This window comes from Mastacembelus armatus, chromosome 6 (genome assembly GCF_900324485.2).
Source record: "Mastacembelus armatus chromosome 6, fMasArm1.2, whole genome shotgun sequence".
NCBI lineage: Eukaryota > Metazoa > Chordata > Actinopteri > Synbranchiformes > Mastacembelidae > Mastacembelus > Mastacembelus armatus.
In genome coordinates this window covers 8,963,887-8,981,190 of record NC_046638.1, presented here as the reverse complement: position 1 = coordinate 8,981,190, position 17,304 = coordinate 8,963,887, and the positions used below count along the sequence as shown (strand labels likewise).

The 17,304-nt window shown below is 40.2% G+C and overlaps 2 protein-coding genes across 4 annotated transcripts; both read right to left on the bottom strand.

Moving 5' to 3' along the window:
* Positions 1 to 4: 4 nt before the first annotated feature.
* Positions 5 to 10,644, bottom strand: hps5 (HPS5 biogenesis of lysosomal organelles complex 2 subunit 2). 3 transcript variants are annotated; one of them, XM_026311037.1, is made up of 23 exons: positions 10,398 to 10,644; positions 9,316 to 9,463; positions 8,970 to 9,080; positions 8,763 to 8,827; positions 8,435 to 8,627; positions 7,810 to 7,940; positions 7,502 to 7,720; positions 7,339 to 7,410; positions 7,136 to 7,224; positions 6,723 to 6,901; positions 6,139 to 6,297; positions 5,724 to 5,883; positions 4,644 to 4,761; positions 4,077 to 4,223; positions 3,845 to 3,913; positions 3,148 to 3,728; positions 2,786 to 2,906; positions 2,533 to 2,682; positions 2,333 to 2,452; positions 2,023 to 2,136; positions 1,822 to 1,928; positions 1,038 to 1,329; positions 5 to 737 (listed from the first exon to the last, which is right to left on the bottom strand). In XM_026311037.1, the coding sequence occupies exons 2-23, from the start codon at positions 9,421 to 9,423 to the stop codon at positions 677 to 679; spliced, it is 3,366 nt and encodes a 1,121-aa protein (XP_026166822.1). In that variant the 5' UTR covers positions 9,424 to 9,463; positions 10,398 to 10,644; the 3' UTR covers positions 5 to 676. The 3 variants fall into 3 exon arrangements, with proteins under 3 accessions (XP_026166822.1, XP_026166823.1, XP_026166824.1); XM_026311038.1 differs by lacking the exon at positions 1,822 to 1,928 and adding an exon at positions 1,704 to 1,750; XM_026311039.2 differs by lacking the exons at positions 5 to 737; positions 1,822 to 1,928 and adding an exon at positions 1,676 to 1,750 and having other exon boundaries at positions 1,166 to 1,329.
* A 55-nt stretch (positions 10,645 to 10,699) lies between these two features.
* On the bottom strand, positions 10,700 to 16,641 carry gtf2h1 (general transcription factor IIH, polypeptide 1). Its single transcript, XM_026311066.1, has 15 exons — positions 16,479 to 16,641; positions 15,931 to 16,099; positions 15,651 to 15,843; positions 14,758 to 14,923; positions 14,548 to 14,641; positions 14,097 to 14,246; positions 13,924 to 14,003; positions 13,675 to 13,805; positions 13,511 to 13,598; positions 13,321 to 13,409; positions 12,487 to 12,604; positions 12,212 to 12,302; positions 11,846 to 11,961; positions 11,506 to 11,598; positions 10,700 to 11,433 (listed from the first exon to the last, which is right to left on the bottom strand). The coding sequence occupies exons 2-15, from the start codon at positions 16,082 to 16,084 to the stop codon at positions 11,347 to 11,349; spliced, it is 1,650 nt and encodes a 549-aa protein (XP_026166851.1). The 5' UTR covers positions 16,085 to 16,099; positions 16,479 to 16,641; the 3' UTR covers positions 10,700 to 11,346.
* Between the last annotated feature and the right edge of the window lie 663 nt (positions 16,642 to 17,304).

Genomic DNA, 17,304 nt, shown 5'->3' with positions numbered 1-17,304 from the left:
AACATTTATAAGATTTTAAGTTTAATTTCACTCAAATAACAACAAAAACCTAAAAAAAAACAATCATACAAAGAAGCAGCTCGTCAGCGCTGACCCTGATACACTGATTATTCTACAATACATGTTGGTTATTTCCAGTCTTGTGTTTGTCTTCACACTGGCTTTGTCATTGACACACGGGGGGGAAACAAAATTTCACATTTACTTTTAGAAAATCAAAGCCAGGCCACGATGATACTGGGCAAAGCCTTTGTTGTATATATAAAAAACACACAATAAAATTAACATAATGTTTCATACTGATGGTTTAATTCTTAGAATATAACATACCTGCCTAAACATTTTACTGTTATTACTGAGATGACATTCTGCACATGCTTATCCTGAACAATTAAGAACCTCTAATGTGACAGTACCCTCTACATATACCTGAATATTGATCAAATTAGCAAGTAAATGGAATGAAGACAATACTGACTTGAACTGTGCAAATAAACGTGAAGTTAAGTTAGAAAGATAACACAGCTTTCCCTGGGAGGATTTGAGCTGGGAATATCACAGTGCAGAATTTAAATTAAGTTGCAGTTTCACAGCAGTTAGAGTGGAGACTTACAGACAGTGTTAGTTATCTTATTTGGTTTAGAGATGCTACTCTCTACAGAGTGCTGATCTGGAGTCAGGCATGTTGAGACCACAAAAACCGATCGCAGCGCTCGAGCATTGTCTGGATCATCGCCCTGAAACAGAAAACAAAAATGGAAATAAATGTCTGCCCTAAAGAAGAAGTCCAATGAGTAATTTTACTGTTTCTCCTCTACTCTAGGGGTCCAAGTTTATGATAAGGGATTTTTTAACTAGGCAAAAGAATATTTTCCTGAATATTTAAAATATAAAATATCAGAACATCCACCATATTAATCAAAAGCCACAAGAAAAGCTGATATTTGTTTCTAATTGATTTTTATTGCTGTCCCCCTCTCCGAATTGCCTCAGTACTTGTGGTCCCTAATGTTCGACTGTTTAATACCTGCACCCACCTCTGCCTCTTCTCTGTGACTCTCAGAAGGTCAAAGACCAGCTTGGAGTGAGGGGAAAAATCTAGCTGCACCCCACACTCCTCTAGGACGGCCAGGGCGCGGTCAGGGCCAACCGTCCGAGCCAGCATCAGTGTCAGGCTCTCTGGGCTGACCTTCCCTCCGCAGTCCGCTGAGCCATTGGACCAGCTGCTCCCATTCACTTCTGTGACTTGCTCTGATTCTACCACACTGCTGTACTGCTGAGACAACTTAATCAAGAGCTTCCACTCATCCCAGGACTTTGGCTCCACACCTGGAAAACAACAGAGACACAGGTCAGAGTCCATGAGTGTGTTTTTTTTTTCTTTTTTTTTTTTTTCTTCTTTATTTCAAGCCTTAGACCGTTTAATCTGTTTTATCAGCTGGTTACCAGATAACTCACTCCAATGACAATGATTTCCCTAGACAACTTTTTTGAGCATTGTATCTGAAACCCAATTTCTATGTCATGAAAACATTTTGGTTTTATACATTAAAAACAGTATTTTAAATAGACAAATTATAAAACAGTACTAAACTCAGTCATACCACTAGTTTGTGTTGGTTCATGATCTCATATCTTACATTGTGATGAGGTAACAATACGTCATTGTAGTTACCATGTTGCACGACTACTGTCATTCTTACATAAAGCCATGTAACCAGGTCTGCTAGCAGCTGATGAGAGATTCCTCCTGCATGGGAAAGATTTAAAAAAAAAAAAAAAAAAAAAACAAAAAAAAAAAAAAACATAATACAGTTTTACCATCTGGTTCCTCCAGCAGGGTGACGTCACCCAGCTGACAAATGGTGGAGAACGCTTCTATGCGACACTGCAGCTCATGGCAGAGGTAGAGGTAGCCCATCCAGTACCTGTATACGATGTGTTGTACAAAATCTTATATATGACATTGTGAACTCTCTACCTAACAATGACACCAACGACAGAAGTTCATTTTGGGTTTACCCATGACTGTGGCAAGTCTCTGCCATCTTCTGCTTGGATGAGAGATCTGCAGGGAGTCGAATGAGCAGAGACAGGAGGCGTCCATAACCCCAACTGAAACAATGCGAATGCCACCTGCAACAGGAGCCGCATGAATTCACAGGTAAAAGTTATTCTTATTCTTTCACTTCAGTAAATTACTATGACTAATACTCTGGTGCAAGTTATAGCCCAGAAAATACAGTACATACATTGGTTGAAAATATAATTAATCAGAAAAGGAACAGAAACCAAAAATAAAGAGAAAAGTTATATTGCATTATTCACACACCTGGGTTGTCCATCAGGCGTTAGGGTGTCACAGTGTTGAGGAGCATCGTGGGTAAGTGCCAGCTCCAGCCAGTCCTGTCGCAAAGATTCCGGTTCAAGAAGGGACTGCAAAAATGACAACCTAGAGAAAGATTAGAATTTATGATTTAGCTTCTATTTATTATTTTTTAAAAGTCAAAAAAGATCAAACTGAGGATTTACCTGTGATCCTCAACTTGTGATTGGACCAGATTATCCAGGTATGCCAAGAAGTGGCTCTGCTGAGCCATGGTCATTACGTCAGCAGGCGTTATCGTAGGGTGGAACTGAGAAAATGAGCGTACAGCTGCCTCTCCGTGCTTCTCATACAGCCTAGATAATAAGAGTCAGCTTCACTTCACAAAGTTCATTACAGCGTCCATTGCCTTCTATTTTCGGTCTACAAGGTGTTTGAATGAAAATGCGGGTAACTAACCTGTGTAGGTGTGGGAGGAGAAGAGGTGCACTCCAGGGCTGCAGCTCTCTCAGGCTGCGCAGTGATCTCAGCAAGTCACCTCTTTCAATGATCTCCACCATCTTAGTGGACTGTGTGAGCTCTGTGGAGAAAGACAAGCTGATTTTCAAAAACATTATTCTTTGAGAGTACCAGAGATGCATCAGCTGTCAATTTAAATATGGAGGTGCCAGATGAAAAAGCTGCTAAATTGGAAATGACTGTATTGAAATGAATAAACGAATACTATATCATAAATGCTACAATGATGCAGTAGGTGTTTTTTTTTATATAATTGTCTTCTATTTTTTAAAATCAGTGTGAATAAAGGAGAAGCTTCTGACCCAGAGTGGCCTCAGTGAAGGAGCTCTGCACCTGCGGCTGCTCCTGATAACACAGCAGACACATTCTTCTTATGCGCTCTTGGTCTAATAGAAAGAAGTAGCGGCGCAGGAAGGTTGTGCACCCCGACGCTTTTTCATTTGGCTGGTTTCTGAAACAGCTCAGCTCTGTGTATAGTGTGGCCAGCTGGGTGAGATCAGCCAGGAGATCTGCTGGTACAGGTTTGGGGGACACCACTCGCACAGGCTCTGCAGCGCTCCCATTTGAAAGCTCAGGCTCTTTCTCCGTAGAGTCAGACTGGTTGTCTTTTTCTCTAAGCTCACAAGACTCCTCTTTCTTCTGTGCAACACCCTCTGCTGGTTCTCCTGACGGGCAGAAAGACTCCTCTTGTTGCTCTGAGTGGGAGGTTAGATAGTCCCTCTCCATGCTCTCCTCTCCTCGTCCACCCAAGTTTGAATCAGCAGCAGCAGCTGAACTGAGCTCAGCAGGGCCAAGAATTCGCTCCAGCACTGGCAACCACTCCAGCAGGACTTCTTCCAGGCAGACTGGATCCAGCAGCAACAGAGGATCTTGGGTCTGGGAGCTGGTGTTGAGGGGGGAGTATTTGTAACGTATGAATACCATAGAACAGTTTTGTTTCTAAAAACAGGAAAAAAAACAGGGTTGTGAAACAGGATTATAATGAGCTGCATTACTCACAGAGCTCGCTCTGTCGCTGATCGAAGTTCCTGCATGTCGGCCTCTGTGGTTGGGATGTCATTATAAACTCTGTGAAGACAAATAGAATTTACTGCCTTTATCTGATTCACTTTTAACAGCATAGTGTTAAGGGCATAAAATCTACAAAAAGAACATGAATGTGGAAAAATTTCTTGCAAAACTTGGTTCATGATAGAAACTGGGTTTAACACTTTTAATGGTCTGTACTTACTCGGATTCCACTTCTTCAGAGAACGGCGCTGTGGTAGCAGGCATTTCAGGCTGTCCACTCTCTCTGAATTCAGGTCGCTGCCAGAGCTCAGAGTTCATCTGGAGGGTGTTGATTTTCTCTGTTGTCTTCTTAACAAAACTAGAAACACTGAAGAAAAAGAACACTGAATTAAACACCGCTAAAATAAAAATTAAGTGGATTTACAACCGAAGAACCAGAAACTTAAACGGTAAATACTAAAAGGGAGCCCCTTCATGATGCTGACGAAGTACTGAGTGTGCTAAGAAATGAAACATGTCACATGTGCCTACACAAACAATTGGAATTTTTGAAAACTAGATCAGGGTTTGTAGTGGAAAAGGGAAGTAAGCTATCTAAAAGCACAGCTGCACTTGAATAATAGGTTACTGTAGGAGTTTCACTCATCAGAAGAAAAATGAAAGTACAATCCACAAATAGTTTCATCAGTGTTGAAATATAACAATTCAAAGCTCTGTATGGCATGAGCTGCTATGACACATTCTTATATTGAAACACGTCTTTTGTTTTATTTCTCTGGAGGTTTACCTGTCCTTGACAGCCTGCAGCGCGATGCGAGGAGGTTTAGGTCGGAACGAGAGGGGGAGGTGGAACTGCAGACCCTGCTCCGATCGCTCGGCCTCCGTACGCTCACTGCTCTGTGAATCTGAATAAATATGTGGGCAAGAGCCAGAGGGAAAACACAGATGGATGGAGTACTGGAGGGACGTGATGACAGGGAGAGTGCAAAATGCAAGCAGATGGTGGAAAGGTTCCAGACACCACTATAGAGAGAATGTAAATTAAATGCTACACAGATAAAAAAAAAAAAAACCCAACAAAAACAGAAGTGATACAATGTGTGACATAATGAAACAAACAAGAAACTTTATATTAACAAAGTGAAGATTTTCATGATGCATGTCAGCCATTAGAGCAATCATTCAGCTCTCATAGCAAATCCACAGGTACAGCACAGCAACATTGTTTGTTATACTATGAGTTCATTTATTTTTCAAATCTGAAACACAGCAGTTTGTAGTAGCAAACACACAAAAGGGGATTAGAAACAGACATTTGATTGTCATTACAATAGAGATAAAGTCAGAGTCAAATTATTATCAGTTACTTTTACACTGATAAATCTTCCAGCAGCTATCAATATCCCTAAATGCTCCCAGTGTCTTATTTGGCAAGTGTTTTAAATGACTATCATTCAAGTATTGAATAGATTTGTACATATAGAACTGAAAATAACTTCACTCTCTTTTCAGATTGAACTAGGAAGACGCAGAAAATGACTTTGTTCTTGCTACAAAAATGCACAAAGAGCACAGAGATAGAAAAGTTAGAGAAGCATCAAGACAAGAACAATAGAAAAAGAGTGTGAGGTTTACTTGTAAGCATGCTTCTCGTCTGCTGTGGTTAATGTTTTGGCACAATTTATTTTTCAAAATTTATTCTGCTGATACTTTTCCAGGCAGAGCAAGTTGGACTGAAAGCGAATGAAAACACCTCTCAGCCTGCTGTGCCGAAACATACAGCTCAAACAAAATGTACAATAAAAAGTTATTAAGAGTACAATAATCCAAGTCTCATTTGATCAATATGAATAAAACTGCCTCTTACCGTGGTCCACCTGATCTTCCTCCTGCACAAAACCGAACTCCTTGAGCCGCTCTTCCTCAGACAAGGACTGAGTGATGATGGAGCTCGTGTCATCATCTGATTGGCTTCCTCTGCGGCTGATCACACGATAGATTCCACAGTCCAGGACGTTGAAGCTTTCCTGGTGAAAAAAGAAAGAATAAATAAGACTATCAGAATAATTTGTTACATCTGTAATCAGATTTGGAGAAGCTGCATGCTTCAGTTACATTGCACTCATAAGTGTTTATATGAGTTTAATTCCACTGTGGAAGCCTGCTACATTCACCAGTCCATATGGGGGGGGGGTCATAGCTTTGTCACTTGCCATTATGCAGCAAACAGATTACTGTGCAGGGAACTCATAAACAGCCAAGTTCAAGATACTTTAACTTACATGCGAAGAGATGCTGCTTCTGCGACTGCTGGAGGCTGAGTCCAGAGGCTCTAGTTTAGCAATGACTTCATCCAGCTGACCAATCAGGTCCAGGTGAGTGGTGGAACTGAGCTGGGACCTGAGATGCTCAAGGCGGTCGATGGGAATGGATTTCCTGGCCTGAGTTAAGAGTTTAGACGTTAATTTATGAATCCACCAAGACACAAGTTAAACCGAGATAAGAATAACACACAAGTCCTTAATATAATTATAAGAAATCTTTATTTTAAAATGTAAACTGATAGGTGAACTGTTTTATTTTTTTGTTTTGCCATCTGTGTAAAACTAGACTCACTGAGGTTAACAGTACATGGTTATTTATGTGCTGTTTTAAGACTACAATGTTAACCACAGGGACAATCCCTTCTTACCTATACATTAAAAACATAATACTGTTTCTAAGACAGTAGCAGCAGTCATATCTAACACTTGAATATTTCTCCTCAGATGAACAGGTAGTGTCTGTGCTTATCTCTGCAGCTAAGACTGGAATCTAAGTTACACAGAGACGAGGCCAGTCAGCAGGGCAGTAGCAGCCATCTTACCTTGCTGGTGGTGATCGTGTGCTGAAACATACAACAGAGAGCGGCAGCCAGAAGCCACAGCTCCCTGCGCAGCAAACGCTCAACACAACGTTCTGCAGATAACAGGGACAGGTGGGAAAGATGTCCGCTGCCATGAAGACAGAAGAGCTCGTTGCGGTAGACGGCAATGTCAAACAAGTCTTAAAAAAAAAAAAAAAAAAAGAAAAACAAAAAACAAGAGGTTTAGATCAATACAGTAAAGAGCAACAGAAGGCATGTGTGACCACTGGTGCAACAGGTTTACATCAACACGGGTTAAACTGTGCAGTAAAAAGTATTACATTTTTGGAAAAGCATTGTAGAGTTGGTGAACAAAACGTTTGAGTGTTCATTTATTTCAGTTAGGGATATTTGGGACAAAGCAGCCGACACACCTTTGACTTCAGTCCACAGAAGCACCTGTCCATTGTGAGGTGTGAAGATATAAATGGCTGAATCAGTCCATGTCAACAAGTTCTGGTCACTACACAGATATATGAAGGAGACATGATTTAAAAAAAAAAAAAACCAAAAAAAAAACATAATTTGCAATTCTAACAAGTCAGATAAAATTTGCAAAAAACTTGTGTAACCTTACCCCAAATACAGCAGCTTAGGGAAGGCAACTGACTGTGAACTCTTCTGCTCGACATTGTAATGTGGTTCATTTCTGCAGGGAAGAAAACCAATAATGTGACAAAGGAAAAATGAGGAATTTGGCCTATTACAGAAGACAGCAAATAAGGAGGAACAATCAGTACCTGTAGGTGATCAGAGGTAGAGGTGGGCAAGCCAGAAGCTGTTTGAACTGATGGGTGCTCAGAACCTCACCATTAAAACTGGCCTCCCATATCCGAGATCCGGGCCGGGCACAGAACAGCAGGGGGGGCTGACCTACTAATAACCCCTTGTTCTGAGGGAAAAAACAAGCTCCATACTCCCCATCACGCTCTTTATTTCCAACACGCCAGAACTTCTCCCTGAAGGCAGGTTGAAGTTGTCAAGATTAGTCTTTCAAGCATTAGTGAAGAAGAAAGCCTATTAAGGAGGCAGCCAGGCTGGCACTGACCTGTCGGTGTCACAGAGGTAGCAGCGGCTGAGGGAAGACACCAACAGCCGGCCATCTTGGTACCCAAGCTGAACTACTTTGGAGTCCACAGTGGTAACAGTCTGAATGGGGAAGATGACAAATGCTGACCCCTGGAAACACACAGACAGAGAGACAGACACACACACACACATATGGCTTTTAATGAATATGACTGTGATATGGCAAAAAAATCTAACTGTAGACATCTCAGACAGAGCAAGTAGGATCAACACTGGATCATCTCTCTGGCTCATTTAAGGCACCGCACCAGTGGTTTTAGCCTATTCAAAAAGCTTTCATGCTATATTAGTGCCAACTATTTTCCAGTGCAAATAGAATGCATTTCTATCTGGTTCATTATTTCCTTCATAATTTCTCTTCCAAAGTGATTCTTGCTCAGAAACAGTAGGTTTCCTCATATAAGAACAACACTTGGAGAAGTTAAAAGGGTCTGAAATGTTATTAATGTCTTGCCTGGCTGAAATTAAAACCTATCGAGCCCTTTAAGTTGTGCATGATTATAAAACCACAATTCCACTGTTACATTAAAAATACATTATTATTATTGAGGATACAGATGACATTCACTGTTAGCAGACTATACCTTGCCCAGCTTGGAGGATCCTGCACGGAGACACGACACCTTGCCTCCAGAGTCCCCAACAAAAACCCGGAATGTGCCGGTGTCCCAGCAGAGTGCAGTGATGGCCTGTCCTCTGTGCTCCCAAGACACACTGACTCTCTCTGGACGACCCCGCCGCTCCAGCTGCAGCTCCCAAACCACCACCAGACCCTGACTGGAACAGGAATAAACACAGTGACCACCATACAGAACAAAAGTAACACACTTCAACACAAACAACACAGAAATAGGGTGGGGAAGGGACTGCATTGCCAAAAAACATTTCTTTACTATATAGGCAGACTCTAACCTTGTTGCAGCTGCAATAAAGTCTTCATCATGAGGACAACATGCCACATGAGTTATAGATCCCTCCTGAGAAAGAAAAAGTCCACATGAGGTGGAAAGTTAAGAAACAGTGGACAGATGTTACACACAGATTACGCTCCATTTTTACATGCTGCTTTATCACTTGACAATAGATCAGTATTCAATAAAATGCTCAGGCATGCATTACCTTGTGAGTGAGTATTAGCCTTTGTTTCCAACCGTCTCTCTGAATCAGATGCAACCCTCCTGCTGAAGTTCCTAATGCAAGCCACTTCCTTGATACTGCTAAACAGGTACACTGTAACACACGAAAATCTCTACGGTTTGGTGGATCCAATTTTCTTCCATTGTAGTTGCAGTAAATTAATTTGACATTTGGATATTACAAAGTTACAAACTTAAATATCCAAAAACTGTATTTTTTTCAACTTTGTGTTAGTGTCATTGTTTTAAAGATACCGAAGAAGATCAAAAATCTACTTTAGGATCTCCTACATTTGATTTGACTGTAACACGGTGACAGTGAAATCTACCTTGAGCCTGCCAGAGTCTAAACGCAGTGCAGACAGAAGTGGATCGAGGCAGTCAAACTCTGCCAACACATGACTGTGGTTCTCTGGGACAACTGGAATCAGAGGCATCTTCCCTGGTGATTCTCCACAGCTGAGACAGAACGAGAGTCTGAAATGTTTGAAAAACAAAACTTGAGTACTGTCACATTTCTACACACAATGATCCTCAGTAGTGTGCCATCATATGATTTTCAGTAGTGCACCTACTCACAAATTGACCAGTCATGACTCCACTTTACATTGGCTCCAGACTGGTGACCCAGTTTAAGACTAACTGCAGAACAGTCCAGTGTGTTAAAACAAACCCTACTGGGAGGATTATTATTAATTCAGCCAAGTTTGTTGACATTTCTAGTTATTAATAACATTTTACCTGCTGGGTAGGACCATGTTTCTTTTAAAGGAACAATAATACACCGAAACTGGAAAAGCAGCGTTATTGATTAGAACAATTATAATTATCAGTAAATAGTGAAAATGCTTCTTGTACGTTAACGTTACGTATGAACGTAGGTAACGTCACCCAGAGAGGACGGTGCTGTACGCACTTGCTCACGTTAACACAGATGTTCTAATTAGCCGTCGGTAATTGTCACTAATCGTCGACAAACCTCGACATTTCCAACCTAATTAACAGTCGTCGGCGTTTTAACGTTGACGTTACTATAATGCTGTGACTCAATCCGCTGGTTAATGTTATAATTTGTACTTTTCCTTGACTAAGTTGATTCAACTGCCTTGATCAACTAAAATAAGCGATTCAATCGGCCGAGGTATGGCAGGCTGCATCACGAGACCAGTCTGCGGACACGGATGGCAGCATTAAAAAAAAAAAAAAAAACAAACTACAAGAAGACAAGACTTAAAAATAGAAATGAGCACAGCTCGGCTGTTAAATGCCTGAACGTCCGCTGAAGTTATGACATGTTTGGGTTCTTTCAAGTTCGCTAAATCACACTGGTATTTGCAATGACACGTTAGCAATCATGCTAGCTTAGCCTGCGATGTTTCCATTCAATCACTGTTGTGTCGGTTTGACTCACCAGACGCTTGGAGCGACAATCCAGCGTTACCGCCTATAAATCCGAACCCAGCCGCTGTCTTACATCCAGGGTTTAGGTGGGTTTTCTGGAGAAAGTGAGCAGTCGGTCTCACGCCTGTCAGCGCTCAGCTGATGTGAGGGCACTTCCGGCTGGGCTTCGGTTTGTCAAAACGAAAACATCGCCTTCTATTATCCAAAGGAACTACACATTTAAAAAAAATAAAAACACACACCTGCAGCTCTCGATGCTGCAGTGTACAAAACACCATGAGACCTCAAGAGTGCCAAAATCATACGCTGATGTCTATGAAATACTGTATTTGGAATATACAGGGCAGGAATGAAAGCTTTATGCCTCACTTTAATTCACTTAACGTTTTGTCTTCAGTGCAAACAGAAGGTGCAGACATTACAAACCAGTGACTTGAGTGTGACTTTGAGTCTCACACTAGTTCACTCGCACGTGAAATGTCTTTACAGTATTGCTATATTCACTTCCCCCTTTTGTTGGAGCATTGTTCCACAATTAGACCCAGTGCTCGAGCGCTTGTATGTCCAAGTTCTTTCTCTGCTCTGTGCACTGACGAAACACATGTTAACAGTCCTCTACTTGCATCTCACACCTGTCTCTTTTCCTGAGAGCCTTTTCCATCTAACACTTGGTCATGTTACAAAATTTTAAAAGTCCAGGTTAACTATTACCGGCACCAATCTCTCAACCACTGAGAAAACACAAACAAAAGATAAAGACACTAATTACAGTTACTTAGGACTGAGATGCCGTTAGTTTCTGTTGAACATTTGTGGATGTAGCAGTGTCCTCCAACGCTCTCATTGTTAAGTCCTTGGCTGTGGCCTGTGGTCTCTTCACAGCAGTCTGGACCTTCACAAGTCATATATCCATATACTTTTATGTCTTCCTTGTCCCCTCTTTGACAAACCATCATAGCTCAGGTTTTCCTCATCATTCGACGGGTTTGCCAAACGTGGAATTTATTATAGGCTGTCTGCAACATCTCCTCCAAGTGCCCTGTGAGCTGTGGAAACATCAAACACGTTCAATACAAGTCCACCTGATGTAAGTCAATAATTACAGCTTAGAGACTTACATTTGTACTTAGGTACTGACGCTGAATCTTCTCCTGAAAAGGACAAAGCTTGGTCACCTGAAATCTCTCAAGGTTTGACTTCATTTTCATCACCTATATGATATATGAGAAGAAAAAAATGTTCATGTTCATTATATACTGACACATACTAAAAGGACATTTGTAGTTTATGGACACACAGTTTAGTTTGTGGTTAGTATTTTGGAACTCATCAAAAGGAAACAACAAAATTTTCTAAATGAAAATGAATATCTATGAATTGATCTAAGTTACATACTGTACATGTACTGTAAAAGACAAATTTGTGATTGGTGTCAAAGTACTTTGCATGACAAGTAACCTTTTCCTCCAGAAATGGTGTGTTAACAGGAAAACAGGACCAGAAGTGTCTCAATAGCTCTCCAGCAGCTACATAAAGATGCTTCAACTCTCCCTGAATGTCAGTGGGTACCATCTCTGGAGAAACAAAACAAAGAAAAAAGTCAAACTCTATTAAAAAATTGTAGCATGTTACATTTTTTAATCAATATTAGATTCATGCTGACATAACGACAGATGCGTGTTAATGGAGTTTACACAGAAATAATCTTTCCCCCTATCACTGCAGATCATGGTGATGCTCTGCAGCATTTCAGCTAGCTCACACACTACTGGTGAGCAACAGGCAACAACAATTTTTACAGTAAGTGACATTTATTCCACTTACGATTTATGGCTTGCTGTGCTCCTGGCTGCATGAGGATGCCACCTGGAGAAAGTGCTGCAATGGCAGAACTGGCTGCTGTGCTGGATAACACCTGCAGACAATATTACTGTGGTGACACACTTCAAAAGAGCCATTCATAGTTCAAACAGTTTACATATTGAAATGTTTGTCTATTTCTAAATAATTTGACATTAATGTTTAACATAACTAGATAAATATAATAATAGTACACAATAGTAAAGTGGAGACTGAATGTTCAGTGTTCATAATCTAACCTGAGTGAGGTTGGGTTTGTAATTGGTCATCTCGTGTCGGATGCAGTTGACCGCGTTGATGATGTCCTGGCTCGTAGTATACTGTTGGGACTGCAGTGGCACAGGCCCATGAGCATACCTAACAAATTATTAAAAAAAGGAGAGAACATCATATTAGCACATGTCACTTGGCTACAACTAAGACAGAACCAATAACACACCGGTAATCATTCATTCCTGGAAAAGTTTAAAGTCAAAAATACGCCTGTTTTATTAACCGAAAATATAAAGTGTTTTGGCTCCAGCAGATCCCCGTGACCCTGGTTAAGGAATAAGCGGGTATAGATAATGAATGGATGGATAAAGTGTTTTCAAAATAGACAAAAATGGACTGTCCCCTCTACTTTCTAGATTTTATACATTCACTTTAAAAATGTATAAAGCCACTTGCAGGAACTTCAGCACAAAGAAAGCAATGAATAGGGTCTTGAAATTAAAAGTACAAAATTTATTTTGAAAAAGACAAACTGAGCACTCTGCCCATAGGAAGTGAGATTCACCATCAACAGAACTACCAGTTTCCAAATTCTACTCAGGTGATTTGTGGCTACAGAAGTTTTATAGGCATTGCCAGAGCTTATAAAAGCTGAGCTTATGAACAGATTTTTTAAGTAAATTAAAGTAATAATACAAATATGTGTAGTGGTTACAAATTCTAAATACTCACACTGTATATTTTAAACTGAATACTTCATTATTTTTAAGAAGGTCTGGGAAATAATACAAAGAAACATACCCGTTGCATTATTTTGAAAAGAAAAGGGAAAAAAAGCCCAAACTGTGGACCAACTCTACCTGTCAGACTTCTTGAGGTTTAACGCAACTGTTTTTGGTCTGTTTTCCCTTTGCAGATCCTCATATTCTATGGCTTCTTGTAATTTGACCTAAGAAAGTGTGTAGAAAGGACAAAGTGAATTGGTCTCACAAAGAATAACAACAGTATTTAACAAAAAAATATATATAGTAAGGTAAAGAGCCAGTGTACCTTCTTTACAGGAGGCTGAAAGAAGTCAGAATCTCTTGAGTTTCCATCTGTGCTGCTTGTCTCACTAGCTTGGTCAGTTGGTGCTTCCCTTTAAAAACATGATGCAGTTAGGAAAAAGATGACTGTAATGAGCTGGTTAGTTTTTAAAAATGGATTTTCCTTACCCCTTGCGTGAGCCTGCTGCCAGCACCATGGCACTGTGATGGTTGAACCGTTTTATAATGGCACAGTTGCTGCTCTCTTTCACCGTCCTGTTTGCATTTGAAGTTGATGGTAAAGTTGTACAGCCATAACCCTGTGTCACAGAAAATACCAAGTCTTTGAGGTTGGAAAAAGAAGGGGAAACAGAACACTAACGTGGTTACTGAGCAGCATAATTTGGCTGTGGTTGAATTCTTATCTAGCAGTCTCACCTCATCTAATGTTTTATCCTCTAATGACAGGAGGTCAACCAAAGGATTCTTCACGCCTTGAACCACCATAGACTTTAGCCCTGCATAATACAGATTTTAGACTTTTACATATCAAAACAGACATGTAGCTCAGTACTGCAGTCATGAAATACAGCACTGTAAGGTATTCCTACCCTTTTCATCCTGCTTGGCACATTCTGAGAAGATATCCTGTGTTCCTGTGTTGATGCGGTCTCTGTGAAAATAATGGGACTGGAAAAAGCGTGTCCAGAACTCCTTCTCCGTCAGGTTATGAGGCACATTTTCACTATACTTCTGCTTCACTGTAAGTACAATGTAATTTCATATTTACATATATAATACATATATAATGAGTCCACGCTGTTGAGGCAAATTTAATATCAGACATTTACATAAACAGGAATGTACTACAGTCTAAGAAAAGATAAATAGCAGCTGATTTCACACAGCTGTTTTTCTTCTCTGGTTGATAGTGTGCTACCCAGTGAAGTCGCTAATGTAGTCTTGGTAAACGTAAATATGATCTTGTAGTAGTCTGTTCATTGACTGTTGTTACTGCTACAATTGATGGCCTAATTTCAGAATGACGATGTAATTGTTTACCTGCGGGGTATGTTCTGAAGATAGACTCAATAATGTCAGCAGTCAGATTATATCTCAAGCCATTGCAACCATCTGTCTGAGGTCTAATGTCTGCCTGTAATGCAAACAAATGGCATATGTTAATATTCAACAGTATGTGGTTGATGCAAAATTTGTCAATAATTAAGCCAGCTTATCAAAATGTAAGTGTGATTGGTGTGATCTACGCACCAGAAAGGCTCCAGATATACCAACTTCCTGTTTGTTGTTGTATAGTGCGGAGTCTGTGGTATTTATGCCTCCTAACCTGTTGGCCCAAAATTCCTCAGCACTGATCACCTGGCTCACTACAAGATCTTTATATAACTGAAAAAGCACCGGATCTTCTTGAAGCATCCTACAAGAGAAAAAAACAATAGTTTAGAGATTATCATTGTTGCTTTAGTTTTAAATATAGGACCTGTAAAAACCTTAGGCTGCTATTTGCCCCTTGCCAAAAAGGCATGGGGTCCCAAGTCATGTTTAATCATGACAGTTACTGTGAGATCTCCTGTCTGCGGAATTGCCACTGTGAAACTGTCAATACAAACGGCAGGTGTGTGGTCTTGCAGTCTGGCTGAAACATCCAACATGTGCATTTGGACGACCACAAAGTTAAAAATTGGTTGAACCAATGAAAATGATCTAATGTGCAGGCAGCCTTATTTTAGAGTATTACAGAATGAGAATCCCAGACAGTTTCAAACTCAGACTTAATAAAATCAGTTACATCTATATAAACACTCTGTTCAGGTGGGTATCGATAAACGTAATACAGTCTAATACAGCAGTACTGCAATAAATTCCACTATCATATTCAGTTTTTGTTCAAACTCAGTCAATGCAACTCTTTTGGTGTGCTGGTATGTTATAAATATACCAGAACAGTGTAAGTGGGATTGATTGAAAACTAAATTAAAGTAAATGAAGAGAGGAAAAACCTGTAATATATGGACAGTAGCTACTTGTTAACTGGATAACGTCATTGTTGGTTTTGATTCATTTGATTTTAAGCAATAAGAAAAATATTGAATATTAGCAGAGTTGTCCTTAAAGGACACTTGTAAAAACTAACTGAGGCTCACCTGTTTTTCTCCTCCAGTTCCTTGTTGGCTTTCTTTTTGAACTTGGGCAGAAGCTGCTGCAGCAGTTCCTTAGTAGCATCCCGGTCTTTGAGTGCACTGCTCTCATTGGCAAAGTGGAATGTGGTACTCTCACCAGTGTGCAGAACCAGCTGGAGCTGAATTTTGGCTTTCCCATCCGGGCTGATCTTCTGACCTGTACAGAGCAGCAAATAGCAGCTTCTAGCAGATAAACACATCAACAGCACATTATTGGACATTATTCGACAAATCCAGTACTTACAGCGAATATCTGCATATAAGTGGCTGACGGTGAAGCGGTCTTTGCCCTCTGGACCCCAGGCTATTCGTTCAGCCATCAGATAAAGTGTGCCATCCTGCTTTCTCTGGCGAACCTTCTTCACCACCAGCAGCACCTCCTCTGACAGTGATGTCATGGCTGAAACAGACAACTGGGACAACAGATACAAGTTAGTGATTATGAGAAAAGGACAAAACAAAACATGAGAAAGAAATGCGCTTCCTTCCCGAATAAATATTTATTTGACCAAACCACACAGTCGTAATATTACCATCAGCAGCATTAACGAGTATCTGCACTAACGTTAAAGATAATGTGCACTTTCTTGTGCTTATTGCGCTACAACCACCTGAATTAACGTGCTCCTTTCTGCATCGCCGTTACTGTCTGCTAGATAATATAATATAATATGTAAACGCAAAGTTACGGGTTTCTCGTATGAACTTAGCTAACCAGCGTTATGTTAGCTAACGTCAACAGTCAAGAAGAGAAAAAGGCTGAGAGAGAAGTCGGCAGAAAACTTACTTTACCTCAAACCAAATCAACACAGCGACGAATGCCTCGTTTCCCCTCAACGCATAATCTGAAAAGAATGTAGCCTTGGAGCAAAAATGACAGAATGAGTTATTCTAAACTGAAATTTGACTACTCTAACAGTGAGCGCCTCGACTTCAGCGCCGACATGACTGCCAAACTGTGTGTTGCACTAAAAACGTTCCGGTGGGATCAGTTGATCATAAAAGTTCCAGTTTGAAGTCAGTTCAGCAACATCTAAATAATATTTAGAGTATATTTTAACCACTTCACATTTACTACTACTACTACAACTAATAATAATAATAATAATAATAATACTGCACTTTACTGAAATAGCACATTTTATAAAACCTGCTATATAGTTCGGTTAATTTAATGCAAAGATATAGCTTTGTTGAAATTAGAGTTGTAATAAAAGCCTAAATAAACTAAACTAATAAACTAAAATAAACCTAAACTTGTATTTATTTATTTATCGATTTTTTAAAAAATGATCATTTTTGCTTCCAAAGCATTGGCTGATGGTAGAAAATCTTTTGGATGTTATAAACTACAATAACTGAATCAAAGTGAATGCTTGTGCCAACTTTTCTTGCGATTTCAAGCTGAGGAGCATGGGACAGTCATGAGATTACAGTGACACTGAACACTGGATGTTAGTGCCAATTTTGAAGAAATTCCTTCAAGGCATTCCTGAGATATCACATTCACCGGAATGGGATGTAGGCCTGCATACTGCCAGAAAACCTGAAAACAAAATGCCTCCACAGCTGTCATCTGCCCGAAGGCATAGAAAAATACAAGGAATTCCAGGCTCTC